We start from the raw sequence: 21638 nt of genomic DNA, 5'->3' as shown, positions 1-21638 counted from the left end.
AGACTGGCTTAGATTGTTAGACAGAAGCCAGAAAAAAGACAGCTGGGAGGAGCCCTCCAGAGTCAGAATAAATCTCAAACACAGACCTAGTGAGTGACCTAGCACTTAAAGGAATTTGATTGGATCAGACTGTGGAGAAATATATGCTCCAGGGCATTGTTGAATACAACAGAGCAATCAACTGGCAATTAGTTGAACTTAATAGCTGGGTGTGGTCAGGGAAAAAAGACAATCAACAGATCCCTGCCAAAACTACTGTCATCCCAGAGTCACCATCAGAATACCCTACTCAAGTCTGCATCCACTGAGGAGGGTCTCTAAAACAGCGGTTGCCTACCAGTGAGGTCCAAAAGGTTGGCGACCACTGCTCTAAAAGAATCCAGCCAGTCCCTAAATAAATAAGCAAACAATAACAAGTTGGGGGGAGGCTGAGGGCAGGGACAGTAAGAGTTGCTACAATATACTGTGTTTCCCTGAAAATAAGACATCCTCCGAAAATAAGACCTACTTACAGGTTTCCTTCTGAGTGAAATATAAGGCATCCCCCGAAAATAAGGCCCCCAGGCTCTGTCTCAGAATGAAAATTAATTTACCGTAAACTGGTCGCTAGGGCCGCCCCGACTGGCGTCTAGCAACCAGTGACGTTATGCGGAGTCTTGATGTCACTGCTGTGTGGAGGCGGAGCGGAGGTCGGAGTGAGCGGTGAGCGCGGGGCAGGAGAGAGGAGGAGACTTTCGCAGATGTGTGTAGAAGAACAGGAGGATTAGAGCGGATGGAACGCGGCGAAGGTGGTGAGTGCTGGTCTGTCTCTGGTGACACTACCTGATGCTCTCGGCCGCCTTCATGATGACTGAAGGTTCTCAGTCAGTGGCAGACCCTGCTCCAGCCCAGATCCAGGCCCCAGCAAGCCCAGTGACAGTCCCCAGGCAGGCCCCAGGGGGTAAATGTCTGATAAAGGGGTAGGGGGGATGTCTGGTGAAGGTGTTCAGTGGCACAGGGGTGGGGGGAGGAAGGTCACTTAAAATGACACAGGAGGATCAAAGGGGACAATCAAAATGACACCGGAGGATCAAAAGGGGTTACTAAAATGGTAATCCCCCCTCTGATTCTCCTGTGCCATTTCGATTCCCTCCTCTGATCCCCCCTGTGTCATTTTGAGTGACCCCCCTCCCCCACCTTGATACCCCAATTCCTTTTTTTTTTACCCCTAGAAATGAGCGCAAAAAGAAAAAGCTACTCCGTGGAGTACAAGAAAGGAATCGTGGAAGACTCTTGGGGCCAAAATCTTACTGCTTTCTGCAAAGAGAAGATGTTGAGTATCCAATTGGTCTGAAAATGGCGAGCAGAGTATGGTAACCTCATTGAACAAGTGGACAAGGGAAATGCTAAAAAGCGCCAAGTGTGGATCAGGTCGGCAACCATTATTTTCCGAGCTGGAAGACCTGATCTGTGAATGGGTTGTTGACAGGAGAGCAAAGGCTTTGGTTGTGAATAGGGCTCAGATTCAAGAATTTGCCCTTGCAATGGCACCACAGTTTGACATAGCCCCCAAAGACTTCAAAGCATCACAACACTGGCTGGATAATTTCCTTCAGTGAAGTGAACTGTCTTTAAGAAGATCTACAACATTGTTTAGGTTGGAAGATACTCAAGTTATTAAGCGAGCACTTGCATTCAAGTCCTTTATTGATGATGCTGACTTCTCTAAATACAATCTTTCCAACATGATTGCTATGGATGAAACTGCAGTGTTTATGGGCCAATCATCTCAAACAATTGAACAGCGGGGTGCCTCCTTAGCGTACATTCCCTCCACTGCTTACGAAAGTGCACGTGTTTCCTGTATTTTGGCAATTCGTCTGGATGGCACTAAAATCCCACCTTTAATCATTTCTAAGGACAAGAAGGAAAAGATTGAACGTGTTTTGGGCATTTTTATTCCTGAAACTGAAAAAGCCTGGGCCACACAAGCAGTTATAAGGAAGTGGGTCGATTTAATGCTGCTGCTTGTTATGCGAGGGAGCCAAAGAGGTCTGCTAGTCTGGGATGCAGCCAGCACTCACCGCGCTAAAGACATGAAGACATTTCTTCACAAAAGAAAAATAGATCAGATAATGATTCCCGCAGGAATGACGGCCTATCTCCAAACTCTTGATATTGCAATAAACAAGCCATTCAAAGACAATTTTCGCATGGAAATTAATGACTACATTGAAAATAGAATGGAGAGAAATCAGCGTGGAAACTTTGTGAAACCTAAACTGCAAGAAGTTGTGACTTGGGTGAAGAATTCATGGGAGAAAATCACTGACAGTTGCATTGCAAATGCACTGCGAGCAGGCTACCTTGGCAAGAAGTACTCATTTAAAGACAGTGCTATTGCTAAACATGAGAGATTTGGTCCACTGATTCTGAAAGAAATGGAGTCACAAGAAATTCACCAGGAAATTCAGGAATTGGATTGTTATGATGATGTTCCAGAAGATGATGACATGATTGTCATTGAATAAATGAGTCAATTCTTGATACTGTAGGATTCACAGTTTGTCTGGTTTGTGTTGACAACTACCGTACTACTGTACCGTATACAGGTAATAAATTTCCTTTATTTTCATTTAACAATAAATGTGTACAGTATTCTTCTTCATGGAAAAATAAGACATCCCCTGAAAATAAGACCTAGCGTGTCTTTGGGGGCAAAATTAATATAAGACACTGTCTTATTTTCGGGGAAACACAGTATTACCTAAACTATCTAGTTTCCAACAAAAAATTATGAGATATGCAAAAAAAACCCAAAAACACAAAATAAGAAAGTATGACCCATACACCAGAAACAAACAAAAAAAATAGGGAAGAGAAACTTCCTGTGAAAAGCAATCAGATTTAATGAAACTTCAAAGTAGCAATTATAAATATGTTGAAAGAACTAAAGGACACCATGATTAAAGAAGCATAATGACAATGTCACATCAAATAGAGAACACTGATAAACAGAAATGATTCAAGAAAAAATCAATTAGAAATTCTAGAAATGAAAATTACAACTGAAATGAAAAATTTGCTAGAGGTACTTAAGAGAAGGAAGAAAATTGAGAAGTAGAACATAGATCAACAGAAATTATGCAATCCAAAAACAGACAAGAAAAAGAACAAAGAAAAATTAACAGTGTCACAGAAATGTGGGACACCAACATACAGTAGGGGTGGGCAGAACAGGGGGTGGACAGGGTGGACAGAAGGGGCAGGGGTGGGGAGAGGAGAGAGTAGAGTAGAAAAAATGTTCTAAGAAATAATGGCTGAAAAGTTATTGAAAAACATTAATCTACATATGCAGGAAGCTCAACAAACACCAAGTACGATAAATGCAGAGATCCACAAATAGATATTTATACCGAAATCTTGAAACCCAACTCTAAGGACAAAAATCTTGAAAGCAGCAACAGAAAAATGACTCATCATTTACAAGGGGACCCCACTAAGATTAAAGGCTGATTTCTCAACAGAAACAAGTTTAGATAGCAGTAGGAAAACATATTCAGAGTGTTCAAAGAAAACTCAAACAAGAATCTTATATCCAGTAAAGCTATCTTTCAAAAATAAAGGTGAAATAAAGATATTCCCAGATAAACAAAAACTGACAGAATTTGCAAGCTAGCAGACCTGTTGTGCAAAAAATACTAAAGAAAGTTGTTCAAGCTGAAAGCAAATGAACCCAAAAAGTAATTATATTGCACACAAAGAGCACCAGCAATGGTAATTATGTAATTACAGAGGACAATATAACTGCATATTTCTTCTTACCTAATTTCAAAAGCAATTTTATAAATAATATGTATAAAATGTATTATCAAACCTACAACATTATAGAAATGCAATATCTGTAATATATTTGCCAAAAAGAAAATAAAGCACAAAGGAGGTGGATGAGAGGAAAGCTGTACTGGGCTAAGAAAATGACCCCAGATGGAAACTCAAGTCCACAGAAACAAATACAGTGAATTAGAAGTGATACAGTTAACATAGCAAAAGCTATACATACTTGCTTGCCTTCTCTCCACTTCTTTAAATGAAGTTATATAAAGTAATAATTATAACAATGTATTGTTGAGTTTGTAGCATTTATACTATGTGTAAGAATTAATACCACAAAAAGAAGCAAAGGAATAGACTTATATAGGAGTAACTTTTGTATAACTCACTGGAATTAAGTTACTATAAATGTTAAACTGATTATGATATCTATGGTAAAGCCTAGAACTGCCATTAAAAAAGTAACTCAAAAAATAATATAATGAAAAAAATCATTAATGAAATTAAAGTACAAAATTACAAGTTAAAATGCTATATTACATTCACTTAATGTAAAAGAAGTAAAGGAGGAATAGAGGAACAAAACAAGGCAAGGTATATGGAAAATAAAAAGTAAAATGGCAGTCAGTTCAACTATGTCAGTAACATCAAATGTGAATGTATTATACAATCCAATCAAAAGGCAGATTTTTGTCAGATGGGATTAAAAAAATGGAAACAACTATATGCTTGCTGTCTACAGGTGACACACTTTACATTCAAAGATACAGAGGTTGAAGGTAGAACGATGGAAATAGATATGCCAACAACAACTCAAGATAGCTGGAGTGACAATACTAACGTCAGACAATAAAAACTTTAAAATAAAAGAGGAAGATTTGTTAAAGATAAATGGGTCAATCTATCAAGAAGATATAACAATTATAAACATACATGCACTTAAACCAGAGAGTAACAAGAGTGTACCAAAAGAGATGAAGTGAAAACTAACAGAAATTGAGAAATAAACAATTCAACAATGGTTGGAGATTTCAAGCTCTATTTTCAATGATATGTTCATAAAATGAGAACAATTATATGCTAATTGCTTAAATAACAGATGAGGTGGACAAATTCCTAGAAAGACACAAAGTACCAAAACTGACTCAAACAAATAATCAATGAGAAAACACACACATACCAAATAATTAGAAGTAAAAAACACACACATACAGACTGAATTAGAAGTAAAAAAAAAAAAGTACCCATAAAAAAAGCCCAGGGCCAGACAGCTTCACCAGTGAATTTCATAAAACACTTAGAGAATTACCACCAATTCTTCAACAAACTCCTTCAAAAATAAAACTGGAGATGAAGGAACACTTAGCAAATCATTCTATGAAAGCAAAAACATTCATTATAAGAAAACTACATATTAAAATACCAACGGCATATTTCACAGACCTAGAATGAACTCTCCAAAAATTCATCTGGAATAAAAAAAGACCCCGAATAGCTGCAGGAATCCTGAGAAAGAAGAACAAAATAGGTGGGATCTCAATACCAGATATCAAGCTGTATTACAAAGCCACTGTTCTCAAAACAGCCTGGTACTGGCACAAGAACAGACATATAGATCAATGGAATAGAATAGAGAACCCAGAAATCGACCCAAACCAATATGCCCAATTAATATTCGACAAAGGAGGCAGGGACATACAATGGAATCAAGACAGTCTCTTCAATAAATGGTGTTGGGAAAATTGGACAGATACATGCAAAAAAATGAAACTAGACCACCAACTTACACCATACACAAAAATAAACTCAAATGGATAAAGGACTTAAACATAAGACGGGAAACCATAAAAATACTAGAGGAATCCACAGGCAGCAAAATCTCAGACATATGCCGAAGGAACTTCTTCACTGATACTGCTCCTAGGGCAATCCTATATAATAAAAGAGTAATATGCAAATTAACCATCACTCCGCTACACCCACAAGCCACGCCCACCAGCCACGGCCACCAGCCAATCAGGAGCAAATATGCAAATAAACCCAACCAAGATGGCTACAGCCAGAGAGAGCAGGAGGGAGGCTTGGGTTTCCCCCGCAATGGAGGAAGCCAAGCTTTCCACCTGCCCTTGCTGGCCTAGGCCTCCACTCAAGGCTACGAAGTTTCAATGATAGAAGATACATAAAACCAAACAGAAATGGTGGCAGCCACGGAGCTGGAAAGAGCAGGAGGCTAGGGTTGCCCCCGGTGATGGAAGCCAAGGAAGCCAAGCTTTCCGCACACCCTGGCTGGCCCAGGCCTCCGCTTAAGGCTACAAAGTTTCAAATATAGAAGATACATAAATCCCCCCAAAAATGACTGCCGCCACAGAGCAAGCAGAAGGCTTGGCTCCGCTCTAGGCTACAAAGTTTCAACTGTAGAAGATAAATAAACCCCAGATACCAGGGCCTCCGCTTGGGTCGCCAGGGGTCGTGGCCGGCCTGCAAACCACCACAGGCCCCTTGCCCAGGCCGCCCCACGCCCCAAGGGAACCCCAACCCTGATCTGGGACACCCTTCAGGGCAAACCAGCTGGCCCCCACCCGTGCACCAGGCCTCTATCCTATCTAATAAAAGAGTAATATGCAGATTGACCATCACTTCAACACACAAGATGACTGCCCCCATGTGGTCAAAGATCCTGCCCCCATGTGGCCAGCAAGGAAGGGCAGTTGGGAGGGACCAGGCCTGCAAGGGAGGGCAGTTGGGAGGAACCAAGCCTACAAGGGAGGGCAGTTGGGGGCGATCAAGCCTGCAGGGGAGGGCAGTTAGGGGTGACCAAGCTGGCAGAGGAGGGAAGTTGGGGGCGACCAGGCCTGCAGGGAAAGGCAGTTGGGAGGGACCCAGGCCTGCAGGGAAAGGCAGTTGGGAGGGACCCAGGCCTGCAGGGGAGAGCAGTTAGGGGGGACCAGACCTGCAGGGGAGGGCAGTTGGGGGGGAGACCCAGGCCTGCAGGGGAGGGCAGTTGGGGGGGGGAGACCCAGGCCTGCAGGGGAGAGCAGTTGGGGGTGACCAGGCCTGCAGGGGAGAGCAGTTGGGGGTGACCAGGCCTGCAGGGGAGGGCAGTTAGGGGTGACGAGGCCTGCAGCGGAGGGCAGTTAGGGGTGACCAGGCCTGCAGGGGAGGGCAGTTAGGGGCAAACAGGCTGGCAGGGGAGTGGTTAGGGGGTGATCAGGCTGGCAGGCAGAAGCGGTTAGGGGCAATCAGGAAGGCAGGAAGGCAAGCAGTTGGGAGCCAGCAGTCCTGGATTGTGAGAGTGATGTCCGACTGCCCGTTTAGGCCCGATCCTATTGGGTTTGGGCCTAAACGGGCAGTCGGACATCCCTTAAGGGGTCCCAGATTGGAGAGGGTGCAGGCTGGGCTGAGGGACACTCCCTCCCCCATGCACGAATTTCATGCACCGGGCCTCTAGTGGAAAATAAAGAGAAAATAAACAAATGGGACTACATTAAAATAAAAAGCTTTTGCACAGCAAAAGAAACCATCAACAAAACAACAAGAAAGATCACTGCATGGGAGAACATATTTGCCAATGTTATCACTGATAAGGGTTTAATCTCCAACATCTACAGGGAACTCCTACAACTCAACAAAAGGAAGATAAACAATCCAATCAAGAAATGGGCAACAGACCTAAATAGAAACTTTTCAAAAGAAGACAGAAGGAAGGCCAAGAGACATATGAAAACATGCTCAAAGTCACCAATTATCCGAGAGATGCAAATCAAAACGACAATGCGGTACCATCTCACACCTGTCAGAATGGCTATCATCAACAAATCAATAAACGACAAATGTTGGAGAGGATGCGGAGAAAAAGGAACCCTCATGCACTGCTGGTGGGAATGCAGACTGGTGCAGCCACTGTGGAGAACAGTATGGAGTTTCCTCAAAAAACTAAAAATGGAACTCCCATTTGACCCAGTAATCCCACTCCTAGGAATATATCCTAAGAAACTAGAAATACCAATCAGAAAGGATATATGCACCCTTATGTTCATAGCAGCACAATTTACCATAGCTAAGATTTGGAAACAGCCTACGTGCCCATCAGCAGATGAGTGGATTAAAAAACTGTAGTACATCTACACAATGGAATACTACACTGTGCTAAAAAAGCAGGAATTCCTACCATTTGCAACAGCATGGATGGAACTGGAGAGCATTATGCTAAGTGAAATAAGCCAGTCAGAGAAAGATAAATATCACATGATCTCACTCATCTATAGGAAATAATGAACAACATAAACTAAAGATCCAAAACAGATCCAGAGACAGGGAAGCATCCAGGGGTCCTCAAACTTTATAAACAGGGGGCCAGTTCACTGTCCCTCAGACCGTTGGAGGGCCGGACTATAGTTTAAAAAAAAAAACTATGAACAAATTCCTATGCGCATTGCGGGCCTGGGACGAGTCGGCTGCTAAGCAGGACAGGCAGCGGCACCCTGCGGGCCGGATAAATGTCCTCGGCGGGCCGCATGTGGCCCACAGGCCGTAGTTTGAGGACCCCTGGATCAGACTGTCAAACCTCAGAGGGAAAGAAGGGGAGGGTGGGGGTAAGGGGGGAAGATCAACCAAAGGACTTGTATGCATGCATATAAGCCTAACCAGTGGACACAGACAACAGGGGGGTGAGGGCATAAGTGGGAAGGTAATGGGGAGATGAGGACAAATATGTAATATCTTAACCAATAATGAAATTAAAATGCAAAAAAAAGAGAGAAAACTACAGACCTACAGACCAATAATTCTCATGAACATAGATGCAAAAATCTTCAACAAAACACTAACAAACCAAATCCAGTAACATATAAAAATAATTATGAAACATGAGCAAGTTGGATTTAATCCTATGAATGTAAAAGTACTTTAATATCCAACAATCAATTACTGTAATATGTCATATTATAGAGTAAAAGACAAAAACTACATGATCAGCTCAACAGATACAGAAAAGCAATGGACAAAATCCAACACCCTTTCAAGATTAAAAAAACACACCACTCAATATAGTAGGAATAGAGCATGCTTTCTTAACTTAAAGACATATTTGAAAAATTCAGAGCTAATACTATATTTAATGGCAAAAGACTGATGCTTTCCCCCTCAGATCAGGAACAAAACAATGATGTCCACTTTCTCCATTTCTATTCAACACTGTACTATAGGTTCTAGACAGGACAATTAGTTAAGAAAAAGAAACAAACGTCATCAAGAATGGAAAGGACAAAATCAAACTATCTCCATTGCAGATGACATGATCTTACATATGGAAAACTGAGGAATCCACTAAAAATATTACTAAAACTAATGAAAGAGTTTAGCCATGTTGCAGGACTCAAAATCAATATACAAAACAATTGTATTTCTATACATTTGCAACGAACAATCAAGAAAACAGTTCCATTTACATAAACATCAAAAGGAATAAAATACTTAGGAATAAATTTAACAAAAAAAGTACAAAACTTATACTCTGAAAACTATAAACCAATTTTGAAAGAAATTAGAAGATCTAAATAGAAAACCACATATCATTTGGATCAGAAGACTTAATACTATTAAGTTGGCAATATTCCCTAAATTGATCTAAAGATTCAATGCCACCATCATTAGAATCTCATCTTCCTTCTTTATATAAACTGACAAGCTGATTCTAAAAATTCACATATTCCAAGGGTCTCTATACAGCCAAAACAATACTGAAAACAAGTAACAAAGTCAGAACGCTCAAACTTCTGAATTTCAAGTTACTACAAAGCCAAAGTAATCAACACAGAGTGGTATTAATATAGAGACAGACATAGATCAATGAACAGAACTGAGAGTCCAGAAATAAACCTGTGTGTCTAGGGTCAATTGCTTTTTGACAAGGATGCTATGACCATTCAGTACATGAGGAAAGGATAGTCTTTTCAACAAATGGTGCTGAGTGAACCCTTACTTCATACCATATAAAAAATTTAACCTCAAAATGACCAAAGATCTAAATGCAAGAGCAAGAGCTGTAACACTCTCACAAGAAAACTAGAAATTTTTGTGACCTCAGATTTGGTAATGAATTCTTAGATACAACACCAAAAGCAGAAGCAACCAAAGAAAAGACTGAACTTCATTAAAATAAAAACTTTTGTGCTTCAAAGGACAATATCAAGGAAGTGAAAGGACAACTCACAGACTGGGAGAAAATGTTTACAAATCATGTATTTGATAAGGGATTTGTATCTAGAATATATAAAGAACCATTACAACTCAATAATAAAAAGAAATAAAATGAACAAAAGATAATAGGTATTTCTCCAAATATACACAAATTGCCACCAAGCACTGAAAACATACTATATGTCATTAGTCATCAGGGAAATACAAATCAAAACCACACTTAAATACCACGCCACACCCACTAGGTTAACTGTAATAAAAAAGTCAGATTATAACAAGTGTTGGCAATAATGTAGAGAAATCAAAACCCTCATTCAGTGCTGGTGGGAACATAAAATGATTTGGCCACACTGGAAAATGTTCTGACAGTTCTTCAAATGGTTAGACTAGAGTTACCATATGAACCAGTAATTCCATTCCTAGGCATATACCTAAAGAGAAATGAAAACATATGTCTACATAAAAAGTTGTATAAGAATTTTTACAGCAAAAAAAAAAAAAAAGAAAGAAAAGAATGTTTATAGCAGTAGAATAGCCAACAGGTGAAAAATGCCAAATGTCCATCAACTGATGAATGGATGATAAAATATTGTATATATAGTACATACAATGAAATATTATTTGTTCATTAAAAAGATTAAAGTGCTAATGCATGCTATAATACAAAAAAACTTTGAAAACATTAGGCTAAGTGAATAAAACCAGTCACAAAGACCATAGATTATGTGACTCATTATACGAATGTTCTGAATAGGCAAATCTATAAAGCTATAGTGGTTGCCTAGAGCTGGGAAGGGTGGGAATGAGGGCGGTAATGGCTAAAGAATACAGGGTTTCTTTTGGGGGTGACAAAAATGTTCTAAAATTAATTGTGGTGATGGATGTACTACATCCATCTGTGAGAATATTGAAAACTATTGAAATGTATACTTTAAATGACTTAATTATATGATATGTAAGTTTTATGTCAATAAAGTTATTTAAAGTTTTTACATGATAAATGAAAAAAATTAAACAATTGCAAAAAAGTGTAAGGTACAAGGTGCAGAGCTATTCCTAGAACAGCTCAATGTAATCCCCTTCATAACAACACTGTATCTCAACTCTGGACTACGAAGCTAGTGCTGTTCTAATGATCAAAGTACCCACCCAATGGCATGGCGTTAGCTATTTTATGCCTGCCAGAGAGGCAGAGTTGGTAACAGAGCATTTACCTTCCTTCTCCTTCCCTACAATTTGGACAGGAACAGGCAACTCTTCGAAGCCTCTTGCCAGGCTGTACCTCTTGATCAGAAGCTTGCTGGCCTTGCTGCAAATGCACTTGTGTGAGTTGGTCAGGACTAACAGCACCTATCGTTGCATTAGCAATTCCTCCAACTGCTACAGTTACAGGAGCTATTGTAGCTTGTTGGACCTTTACGCCATCTTGTCCTTGCTGCTGACCTAAAAATGGGGAGAAAAAAAGAGTATTATGTTTTCTAATTGAGAAAGGAAAACAATAATTTCAATGTAAACATTATAAAACTACCATATTTTTTCTAATAGGTATGTAAAGTACAAACAGCAAAGGGGCTAATGGTTTATACTATGCCAATGCTCCTAAAATAGAATATTTATACTTTAGGCTGCCTCTATAGCCTGTTGGTGGGACTATATACATAAATCATCTAACCCTCTTGTGGCTTAATTTCTCCATCTGTAAAATGAAGATAATAATACTTGCCACCTACCTACCTCACTGAAGTGCTGTGAGGATTCATGAGACATTATTTGAAAAGCACTTTGAGATCCTCAGATGAAAGATGCTATATAAATACAAAGCATTATTATTACCATTTCCACAGTAAGCAACATATCTCATTCACTCCAAGAAAATGAATGAAAAGTAACTAAAAAGATCAAGTTTTATAGACATTTTCTCATTCCTAAATACTTCAAATTAAGCAAATATCTCTTTATTGAAGTATTTTTAATTTATGCACATTGAGCTAAATACTTTTTTTTTAAATGCAAAAACACCTATGTTTATTACATACTGTTAGTACAATCATAACACAGACTTTTAGGACATTGACTCTGTTCACTCATTTTCTATAGCTTAGACTTCACCTCTCAAGTTAGCACATATACCAACTTGGCTTCTTCACTTAGTGAAAAACATAAATAATACATACTTTGGAAAAAATAGCTATTTACATGGCTTAAATTGATCCTTATGTGTACGTGAGTATGCTTTATAATTTTCCTTTCTTTTAAGACAGTCTATTTTCTCCCTATCAGGTGTGGGAATATAAATGGAAGTATATAAATGGAAGAAAACACCTATATATAAAGGAATGCTTCCACCTCAGAGAGCTGATGAGGATTAAAAAGTTAATTTTCACAAATCCCTTATCACAGTGTCCAGCACAAAATTGTTCATTACATGTTAGCTACTGTTACTATTGAATAAAATATGGTAGCAGAAATAAACATGTGAGTACTGAGTATAAAATAAAAGGGATTATTTTAAAGTGGCATATGTAGTACTTTAACCATGTTTTGGATTGGGACTATTGGCTATCTGGGTGTGCATGGGGTGGGGGTGAGACAAAGACATTTAGATAATCCCCTATCACACACAAAAGTAAAATGCAAACAGATTTATATTAAAAATAAAACATGCCAAAACCAAAAATCCTAAATGTAAAAAAACTAAAACAAAGCAGAACAAAAAATATTAGAAGAAAATACAGAAGAACCACAGGGTCTTTTAAACAAAATCCCAAAACAAAAACCAAAAGGAAATACTGATAAACTTGACCATTATCAGAATTTTGTATTTCTTAAAAGCATACAATTCCACCTATCAATCTTTAGATCATAATCTGTGGAGTAATCTTTATTCTTGATCCCTGCTGACTGCTCCTTCAAAATAGATCTAGGATCCAAGCATTTCTCCACCACTTCCAAGCCACCGTTTTCTCTTACTTGATTACTACAATAGTTTTCTAACTGGTCTCCTTGCCACCACTGTCCTCCTTCCTCTTTAAGTTTATTCTTTAAAAGACATTTTTCTATTTATTGATTTGAGAGAGAGGAATGGAGGAAGGGCAGAAGGAGGGGGACAGAGGAAAGGGCGGGGGGGGGGGGCAGAGAGAAACTTGACCTGCTGTTCTACTCATTCATGCATTCATTGGTTGATTCTTGTAAGTGCCCTGACTGGGGATCAAACTCACAACTTTGGTATATTGGGATGACACTTTAACCAACTGAGCTACCTGGCCAGGACTGTTAAGTTCATTCTTAACACAGTTCCCAGAAGATTTGTTCTAAAATGTAAGACACATCATGTCAGCTTTCTGCTTAAACCCAACAAGTTCAAAATGTGTTTTTTTGTTTGTTTTTACATATAGCCTAGGAAATAAGGTCATCTACTAGAACTGATCAGGAAAAACAAAAACTGTTTATTTCTGTAATAAAAACCTGCCATCAAGGGCTAGAGAGACTTCTTGTTAATCACAATTCTTAACCGAGCCTATTTAGGTTTATTTTTTTCCTCTACAGACTAAATTCAGTCTGTCTAAACAAATGTCTAAGGATCTTTGAAGATATATACAGGAAAGAATATATTTCTACATTGCCAATAAACACAGTATGCAGTAGACTTTGGTTTGCTTTATAATCTGACTTAAAACAAACAAGAAAGCTGTATATTCCTAAAAATCCTATATAATAAAAGGCTAATATGCAAATCAACTGGCAGAATGACTGGCCACTATGATCTGCACTGACCACCAGGGGGCAGACGCTCAATGCAGGAGCTGCCTCCCGGTGGTCAGTGCTCTCCCACAGGGGGAGCGCCACTCAGCCAGAAGATGGGCTCACGGCTGGCAAGTGCAGTGGTAGTGGCAGGACCCTCTCCCACCTTCGAGGCAGGCAGACATCCCCTGAGGGCTCCCGGACTGCGAGAGGGTGGAGGCCGGGCTGAGGGACCCCTCCCAGCGCACGAAATTTCGTGCACTGGGCCTCTAGTAAAAAGATAACCAGGTATATCTATGGCTAGGGAGATGGGGAGAAAAAATGGGAAGAGATGGTTAATGTGTCAAAATAAGGCTATGAAAATGTCCTAAAATTAGATCATAGTGATAGCTGTACAACTCTGTCAATATACTAAAAGCCACTGTAAACTCTAAATGGCTGTATTGTATGATATATGAATCATACCTCAATAAAGCTTTTTTTTAAAAGGTAACTATAAAAAATTTCTACTTTTGTTGGTTCTAAATCTCAACTAGTGGTTCTCAATAAGGTAATTTTGTCTTCCAGGGGAGAGTTGGCAATGTCTGAAAATATTTTTGATCATCAAAACTTGGGGAACTACTACTGTTCTTTAGTAGGCAGAGAGTAGGGATGCTGCTACACATCTTACAATGCACAGGACAGGCCCTCCCAATAAAGCCTTATCTGGCCTATAATGTCAACATTAAAAAGCCCTGCTTAAGCTGAATTTCCAAATAACTAATGATCATGGCTCTCATTTATTCATATAATTATAAATAACCTTAACTAATTTTGAAGTATATGAAAACTTATATGGTACATTTATATACCTATAAAAACTATAAACTACACGACTGTGAATTAACACCTTTACAAACATAGTAAAATATTTCTTTACCATATTCAAGAGATTTAACTATGTGTTTTTCTACAGAACCATAAACTGAAAATATTAATAACTGAATGCTCTCTGTACTTTTTAAAAAATATATTTTTATTGATTTCAGAGAGGAAAAGAAAGATATAAACACCAATGGTGAGAATCATGGATCGGCTGCTTCCTGCACACCCACCACTGGGGATCAAGCCTGCAACCCCGGCATGTGCCCTGACTGGGAATTGAACCATAACTTCCTGGGTCATAGGTCAACGCTCAACCACTGAGCAACACCCGCCGGGCTCACCGCACTTCTTAAATGAAGGTGACCATATTAGCCAATGACTTCCAGAACTATTTACATAGCATTGGTCATGTTAATTTGTAAACCAATATTGAGTTACTGAGTAGGCACAACAGACAGTTTAGCAGTCTACAGATTAAACAGAGCTTTGGGGTCAGGTAGATCTGTCTTTGCATTCTAATTCTCTCTGCAGTTTCTTTGAGGACCTGAAAGTGATGGGTATTAGTTGAGATAACATATGTATGTAACACAGCACAGTATTTGGAATATGACAAATACTCAAGAGGAACGTTAACTCTAATACAAAGAAATTGCATAATTTATTAAGTATAAATACTTAATAAGAGCCATTCAGATTTCTACAAGTCTTAGATCTCTAGATGAGAATCTAGTGTATAAGTGAAATGTATTCATTCAACAAACATTTCCTGAGTACCTGCTATATAAGTTTGCTCAAAATCCACTTCATTGACATGGTTTGAAATGGCTGTAATTTAATTTGGAGATCTATCTATCTATCTATCTATCTATCTATCTATAATGCTTTTTAAAAAAGTAGTGCAGTCACCACAAGGATTAATTTTCCAAAAGTGTTATACCAAGATGTGAGGACAACACTAAAAAGCATCAGCATGTAAAACTGTTTCTGACAAGAAAGAACATTAAATAGATTAAAGTAGTCATTGCAAAAATAATGTTTCCCTAAAGAATTTTACATGTAGAATTGTAACACAGTTTAATTTTAAGATGCTCTTCTTGAGAAAATCTAATGACATTTTTAATATTCAATATAGAATTTAAGAAAAGTGAATAGTAAGAATAATCATTATTTATCTAGAACTATCATTTTTAAGACACTACTAGAAGGCAACAATATTCTAGTTATTAGAATAAACTCTACCATAGTGGATACAGCTTCCACTCCAAGAAAACTCATAATGACCACCATCAGGCACCATGTTAGGCCCTTTCACAGACTTCACACATAACCTGCTGACCTACCTCCTAATGCTCTGATCCCATGTTCAACAATTAATTTTGATTATTTGGTTTGTCAAATACTTTGATGCCAGGAATAGAAGACTAAGAGCATTCCAGTAATTGGAAAGATTTATGTCTTAGTTTATATTAAAAATAAAAAAACAACCAAAAAAGTATTCAGTCTCTTGTGAATCATGATTTTATAAATCAACTTGTCTTCAATTTGAACTTGAAAACCAGTTGCTAAATTTTCAAAGCTAGAAACTAAATCATAGATCTATTTTGATCCTATCAAAGAACACTTTGGAGAAGCCTACTTTAACACAAGAAAACTACCTAACCATGTTAAATACAAATATTATACATACACACTTCAATAATGCAATAAAAATATTTAATTTAAAAACAGGCTGACAACTTTCAAAGTTTATTTAAATAGTTTGCAAATTATGCAAAAATATACAAAACATGCATTGAGTCATTACAATTAAATGTGCCAGTATAAGAACTCTGAAAACACAGTGGTAGAAACTCCCAAATCAATGTCCCGGATATTGACTGGCAATATCCTAGTGCAGTGATCGGGTTTGCCGCTCTGTTGACTAATGAGTTTGCCGACCACTGCCCTAGTGTCCTGGGAAAGTTAACAGACCTCCATAAATGCTTAGTTTAAAAAATATGTATGACACTGGCTCTTGTAAGTATTAAAGTGTGTCTAAGTCATCGTTTTCTAGAGCCCATGTTCCACAAACAATCTTGTTAATGATAGAAATTTTTAATGACAGAAATATCTGATGTTAGTTTGTAATAAAAGTTCATATTTTCCTCCAAAATTATTGGGTTATAGAATATTACTTGGCAATTCTCAGAATTACAAATTAACGGGCACACAAATAAAAGGACTCAATTTGTATATATTTTTCCTCCTCCTAATTTGGGAGGTTGACACACAAACAAGCCAATGTATAAAGCAGCCCCAGTTTATGTATTCAGTGCAATTTACTACAATAAGCATTTATTGAGTGCCTCCCATAGGTTAGGAAGACACAATGAGTAAAGTAGGAATTGGGGAGAAAAGCTTAGTCAAAACAAAGACATACACTTCTCTCTGACTTCTAGTCATTTCTATTTATTCTGGCCTTTATCCAGATTAAGGGTCACTCTTCTCAATTCTTTGTTCATATAGGGAAAAGTTTGTGTTGTAGAAACTCTCCCCAGTAGGCAAACAACAGACCCCAGATGAATCGGAATACTTCCTTGAAACAGAATTGCAATAAAACAAACAAAAAAACACCTTTTAATTTTCCCACATTCCATTCATTCTTTAATGAAGCATACTCATTTAAAAGGGTGGTAAAAAAAAATCAAAGGAAAACCTGACTACTTCTATGTGGACTTTTAATACTTAGTTTTTTAAAATCTAAAGCTTATTCCAGTTATTTAGAGGTAAATGGAGTCACCATAGGTAGGGTTCAACTGATATGGCCTCTATCACAAACTTCATCCTACTTTGGGCTCTCTCGCTTCTTGAAAATAAAATGTATTGAAGTTTCAATAACCTGAAATGTCTACAACTTGAAATCTACGAAGGTTCTGAGGAAGGGAAAAGTGCATAATCCAATATGAGTTTTAGAAAAACTCTGGAATGTCAAGTATGTGACAGAAAAGCTTAGGGCAGAGAAGCCAGTTAAGAAGCTATTTGACCTTCTATGATGAGGCGCAGAAAAAGAATACTGACAATAGAAAGAAAAAACTGGATATAAGAATAATAATTATAATAAGTAGCTGCTGGCACTTAGTGAAAACTTTCTGTGTTATATGCACTGTGCAAAGCACTTTACATGTAGTATGCCACTAAAGTAACACGATTATTTCTACTGTATAGATGAGAACCCTCATATCTAGAGAAATGCTTGATTTAAGTGACAAAACCAAGAATTGAATTGAGGTCTAATTCCAAGGTTCAAGTATAAAACTATAAATGTTAAAATCCCAATTATAAAGATATAATTAGATAAGAATGCTGGTCTGGGTCACAAGGAGGACGATGAGCCATTGGCTGAGACAAAGGAATCCAGGAGGGGAAGCAGCTTTGGAAACAAAGATCAGTTCTACACTCAAGGTATTTCCTAATAAGCCCCAGCTCAATCTCTGCCATCAGTTAGAACTGCTCCACCTCCAAGAGGTAAGCTTGGCACTGCCTCTTCTCTGACCACTGTCATTTCACCTTCTGTCATTCCTCCTCCAAACACTTTTGAATGTCATCTTCATCAGCACCTTGTCTTCTAGCCTATTGACTGGAAACACATTCTCAATCCAGCAATCCTCTTCTGGCTTCAACTTCTGTCATATTTAGTGGTAATTCGCCTCAAAAAACAATCTGATTTCATCTCCTACTACTGCTTCAGAAACCATATTGTTTTCTCCTTAATCTCCATTCTGTTTCTCCAGTACTTCCCTCTCCACTATCTATATGTTTCTACTGAACCAATCTCCTTAGCTTCCTGTCCTCCATGTCCAACCTGTGCAATCTAAAATGTAAATCTGACCATGATATTACACTTCTTAAGGTCCCTTAAAGGGTCCCCATAGCTTTCAGGATAGCATTTAAATTTCTTATTATGGCAAGGGAAGAACCTCCACAACCTTGGCCCTTTGCCATCATGACCATAGCACATGAACTCTTGGTCTGATCACATGAAACTATCTGTAGTTCCCTGATCACATCATGCTATTACATGACTCTGACCTTTTGCCTGGAATATCCTTTCTTTGCCAACCTGGCTAATTTCTAGTCACTCTACCTGAGCTATCTGGTATCACCTCCTCAAGGAAACTTCCCTCACAAATTCCCTCATATGATTATATAGTATACTTCTATGTTCCCACAGAAGGCAGGTCCTTCTATTTAAGGCATTGTCACAGTATATCATAACTAACCTGACATCTAACCCCCAACAGCCTTGTTCCAATTATATATTTCCATACTCTTTAATGCCTTCTTCAGCATTGTGATGTAGATACTTAGCAGAGTACTTGGCAAATAATAGGCCCTCAATTGATATTTTCTAAATGAATGCACATAATCACAGTCTGCCTTTATCAGCCCCCAAGATACTGTCCTTTTCCTATTTTCATCAAACTCTTCCAAAATGTATTCTACATAGGCTTGGTCAGTATTTTTAGAACTAATTCATCAATTTAAATGCTTTCAGCTTTGCTGCAGCATTAAGCTTTATAAAGTTACACTGTCCTATAGAACTTTCAACAATAATAAAAATGTACTTTATCAGGGCTGTTTAATTCATAGCCTCTAGCCACATGTGGCTGTTAGTTATTAAAGTGTGGTTAGTACAAATGAAGAAATAAATTTTTAATATTAATTAATTTTACCTTAAACAGTCACATGTGGCTGGTGGCCTGTTCATACTGAACAGCACAGTTCTCAAGTCTTATTAAATGATTCAAACACTATATCCAATGACCTTTTCTTAACACTCACTTTCCAAGTCATCTTTTCAACATTCAATATTTTGAGATTCCTTTGTTGTTGACATACCACCCTGTTCTCTTCCTCTCTCTCTGACAGCTCTTTTCTTGACTGTACTTTCTCCTTTTGTTCTCCAAAAGTCTGAATATAACCCTAAGGCTAGTTGCACTTCAAATTCAAAACTGTCTCATCAATTCCACATACTGCCATAATTTCAACCATCAGCTCTATGCAAAAAACTTCACAACTAGAATGTCAACTCTGATCCCTCTTCTCAGATCCAATCTCCAAAAACAAAATGGGTATTTCCAATGGAATACTATTAACTCAAATTTAACAAATATCAAATTCAGATTCATCATCTTCTTTTACTCAATGTCATGTCTTTTTTTTTTTTTTAATCCTCACCTGTATTTTTTCCATTTGTTTTTTTTTTTAGACAGAGGAATGGGAAAGAGAGAAAGAGAAAGAGAGAAACCTTGATATAAGACACATTGATTGGTTGCCTCACCACAAGTGCCCCGACGGGGGGCCAGGGGATCGAACCTGCAACCCAGGTATGTGCCCTTGACTGGGAATCAAACCAGAGACCATTCATTGCATGGGCCGATGCTGTAACCACTAAAGGACACTGGCCAGGGCTCAATGTCATGTCTTTCAATGGTACAATCACTTTCATGGTCAAATAGGCTCATAGCCTAAACATTACCCTTAAATTATTTTCCCTCTCCATAGTCATGCATTGAATCCTGTCAATTGTTTTCTTAAAAGTTTCTTGAGCTGAAACCGGTTTGACTCAGTGGATAGAGCGTCGGCCTGCGGACTGAAGGGTCCCGGGTTCGATTCTGGGCAAGGGCATGTACCTTGGTTGTGGGCACATCCCCAGTAGGAGGTGTGCAGGAGGCAGCTGATGGATGTTTCTCTCTCATCGATGTTTCTAACTCTCTATCCCTCTCCCTTCCTCTCTGTAAAAAATCAATAAAATATATTTTTTAAAAAAATTTTCTTGAATCACACACTTCACATCCAAGTTCATATTTCCCATCACTGATATATGAACTAACTCTAATGGTCCCAAATTTACTTCCCTGTTTCTCCTATGTCTGCTAGATAATAAAACTAAAATAGCACTTTATAAATGAAACTTCCCTTCCCCTAACCCTCCAAAAAGACATTCACACACCTTCAATGACCAGTCTGTCACCTGTCCTTGTTCAGAATACTACCAACCTTGCCAACTTCATCTTCTACCATTTCCCTCAAAGTCTTCACTAACTTAAATGGTCTACCAATTATTTCTTAAACATGTAAAGCATATTCCAGCTTCCTCTATTTCACACCTATTGTTTCTTCAGTCTAGAATTCCTTCTTTCTCTGTTCATGTATTTTTGGGCTTTGTTTTCCTTCAACAATCAGTTCAAGTCCCCTCAGATTCAATGTAGCCTTTTATTTCTACCCTAGTTCTCAGTGACTCTTTCTAATTTTTAATTTCAATATCACTACCTTTACCATTCAGTTTGCTTTTGGTATGTGCCACTGTGCTTATAAGTAATATCGTTAAATTTTAATGAACATCTTGAATCAATTAAAATAGAAGCTTTTAGAAGGTAAGGACAGTGTCTTATAGCATCTTTATGTTCTAAAAACTTAGCTTTGTTCCTATACTTAGTAAGAACCTAAGAAATAATCACACAAAAAAGATGTATTTGAGAGGTTGCAAGTAATAAGAAAAAGAGAAAGTCAGGACCAAGGTCACTAACAACTAAATGGGTAAAATAGGAAATAAGAGGGGGAAAAACAATTTGACATGAGAGCAGAGAATATGGGCAAAGGCAATAACCGAATTAGGCACTAGTGTATTAACCATCTAAAAATAGCAAAATCTTATACAACCATCATCAAATGACTTTTTGGGGTTTTCTGTTTTATAGGCAGTTCATCGGAATAAGCAATGCTCAAAATAGATAGGTAAATCACAGGGTTTGTGTTTTACCTTTTATTCACCTACAATGGTATTTTTTTTTTTTAATGAAATCTGATATATTAAGGCAAGCTATTAGCTTGTGCAGGTGGGTATGAGAATTCCCAAAACCTTAAAATGATAGCATTAACTGCACAGAAGTTTATATCTGATCTGTCCAGCCCTGGAAATACAGAACTGGCATTCAGTGCTAGGAGGGATACAGTATGCCCTGTCAGTTCTTAGGGTCACA

At 38.2% G+C, this 21638-nt stretch overlaps 1 protein-coding gene across 2 annotated transcripts in view; it reads right to left on the bottom strand.

Annotated features, from left to right (window-relative positions):
- Positions 1-21638, bottom strand: part of SP4 (Sp4 transcription factor) — a 60765-nt gene that overhangs the window by 12761 nt on the left and 26366 nt on the right. For both annotated transcript variants that reach the window (XM_080663569.1, XM_080663570.1), the window contains exon 4: positions 11226-11454. In XM_080663569.1, the coding sequence (XP_080519695.1) occupies positions 11226-11454 (229 nt within the window). The remainder of the gene's footprint in view (positions 1-11225; positions 11455-21638) is intronic.

The sequence above is a fragment of the Plecotus auritus genome (genome assembly GCF_963455305.1).
Source record: "Plecotus auritus genome assembly, chromosome: 4".
In the NCBI taxonomy this organism is placed as follows: Eukaryota; Metazoa; Chordata; class Mammalia; order Chiroptera; family Vespertilionidae; genus Plecotus; species Plecotus auritus.
This window is presented reverse-complemented; position numbering and strand designations above follow the sequence as displayed.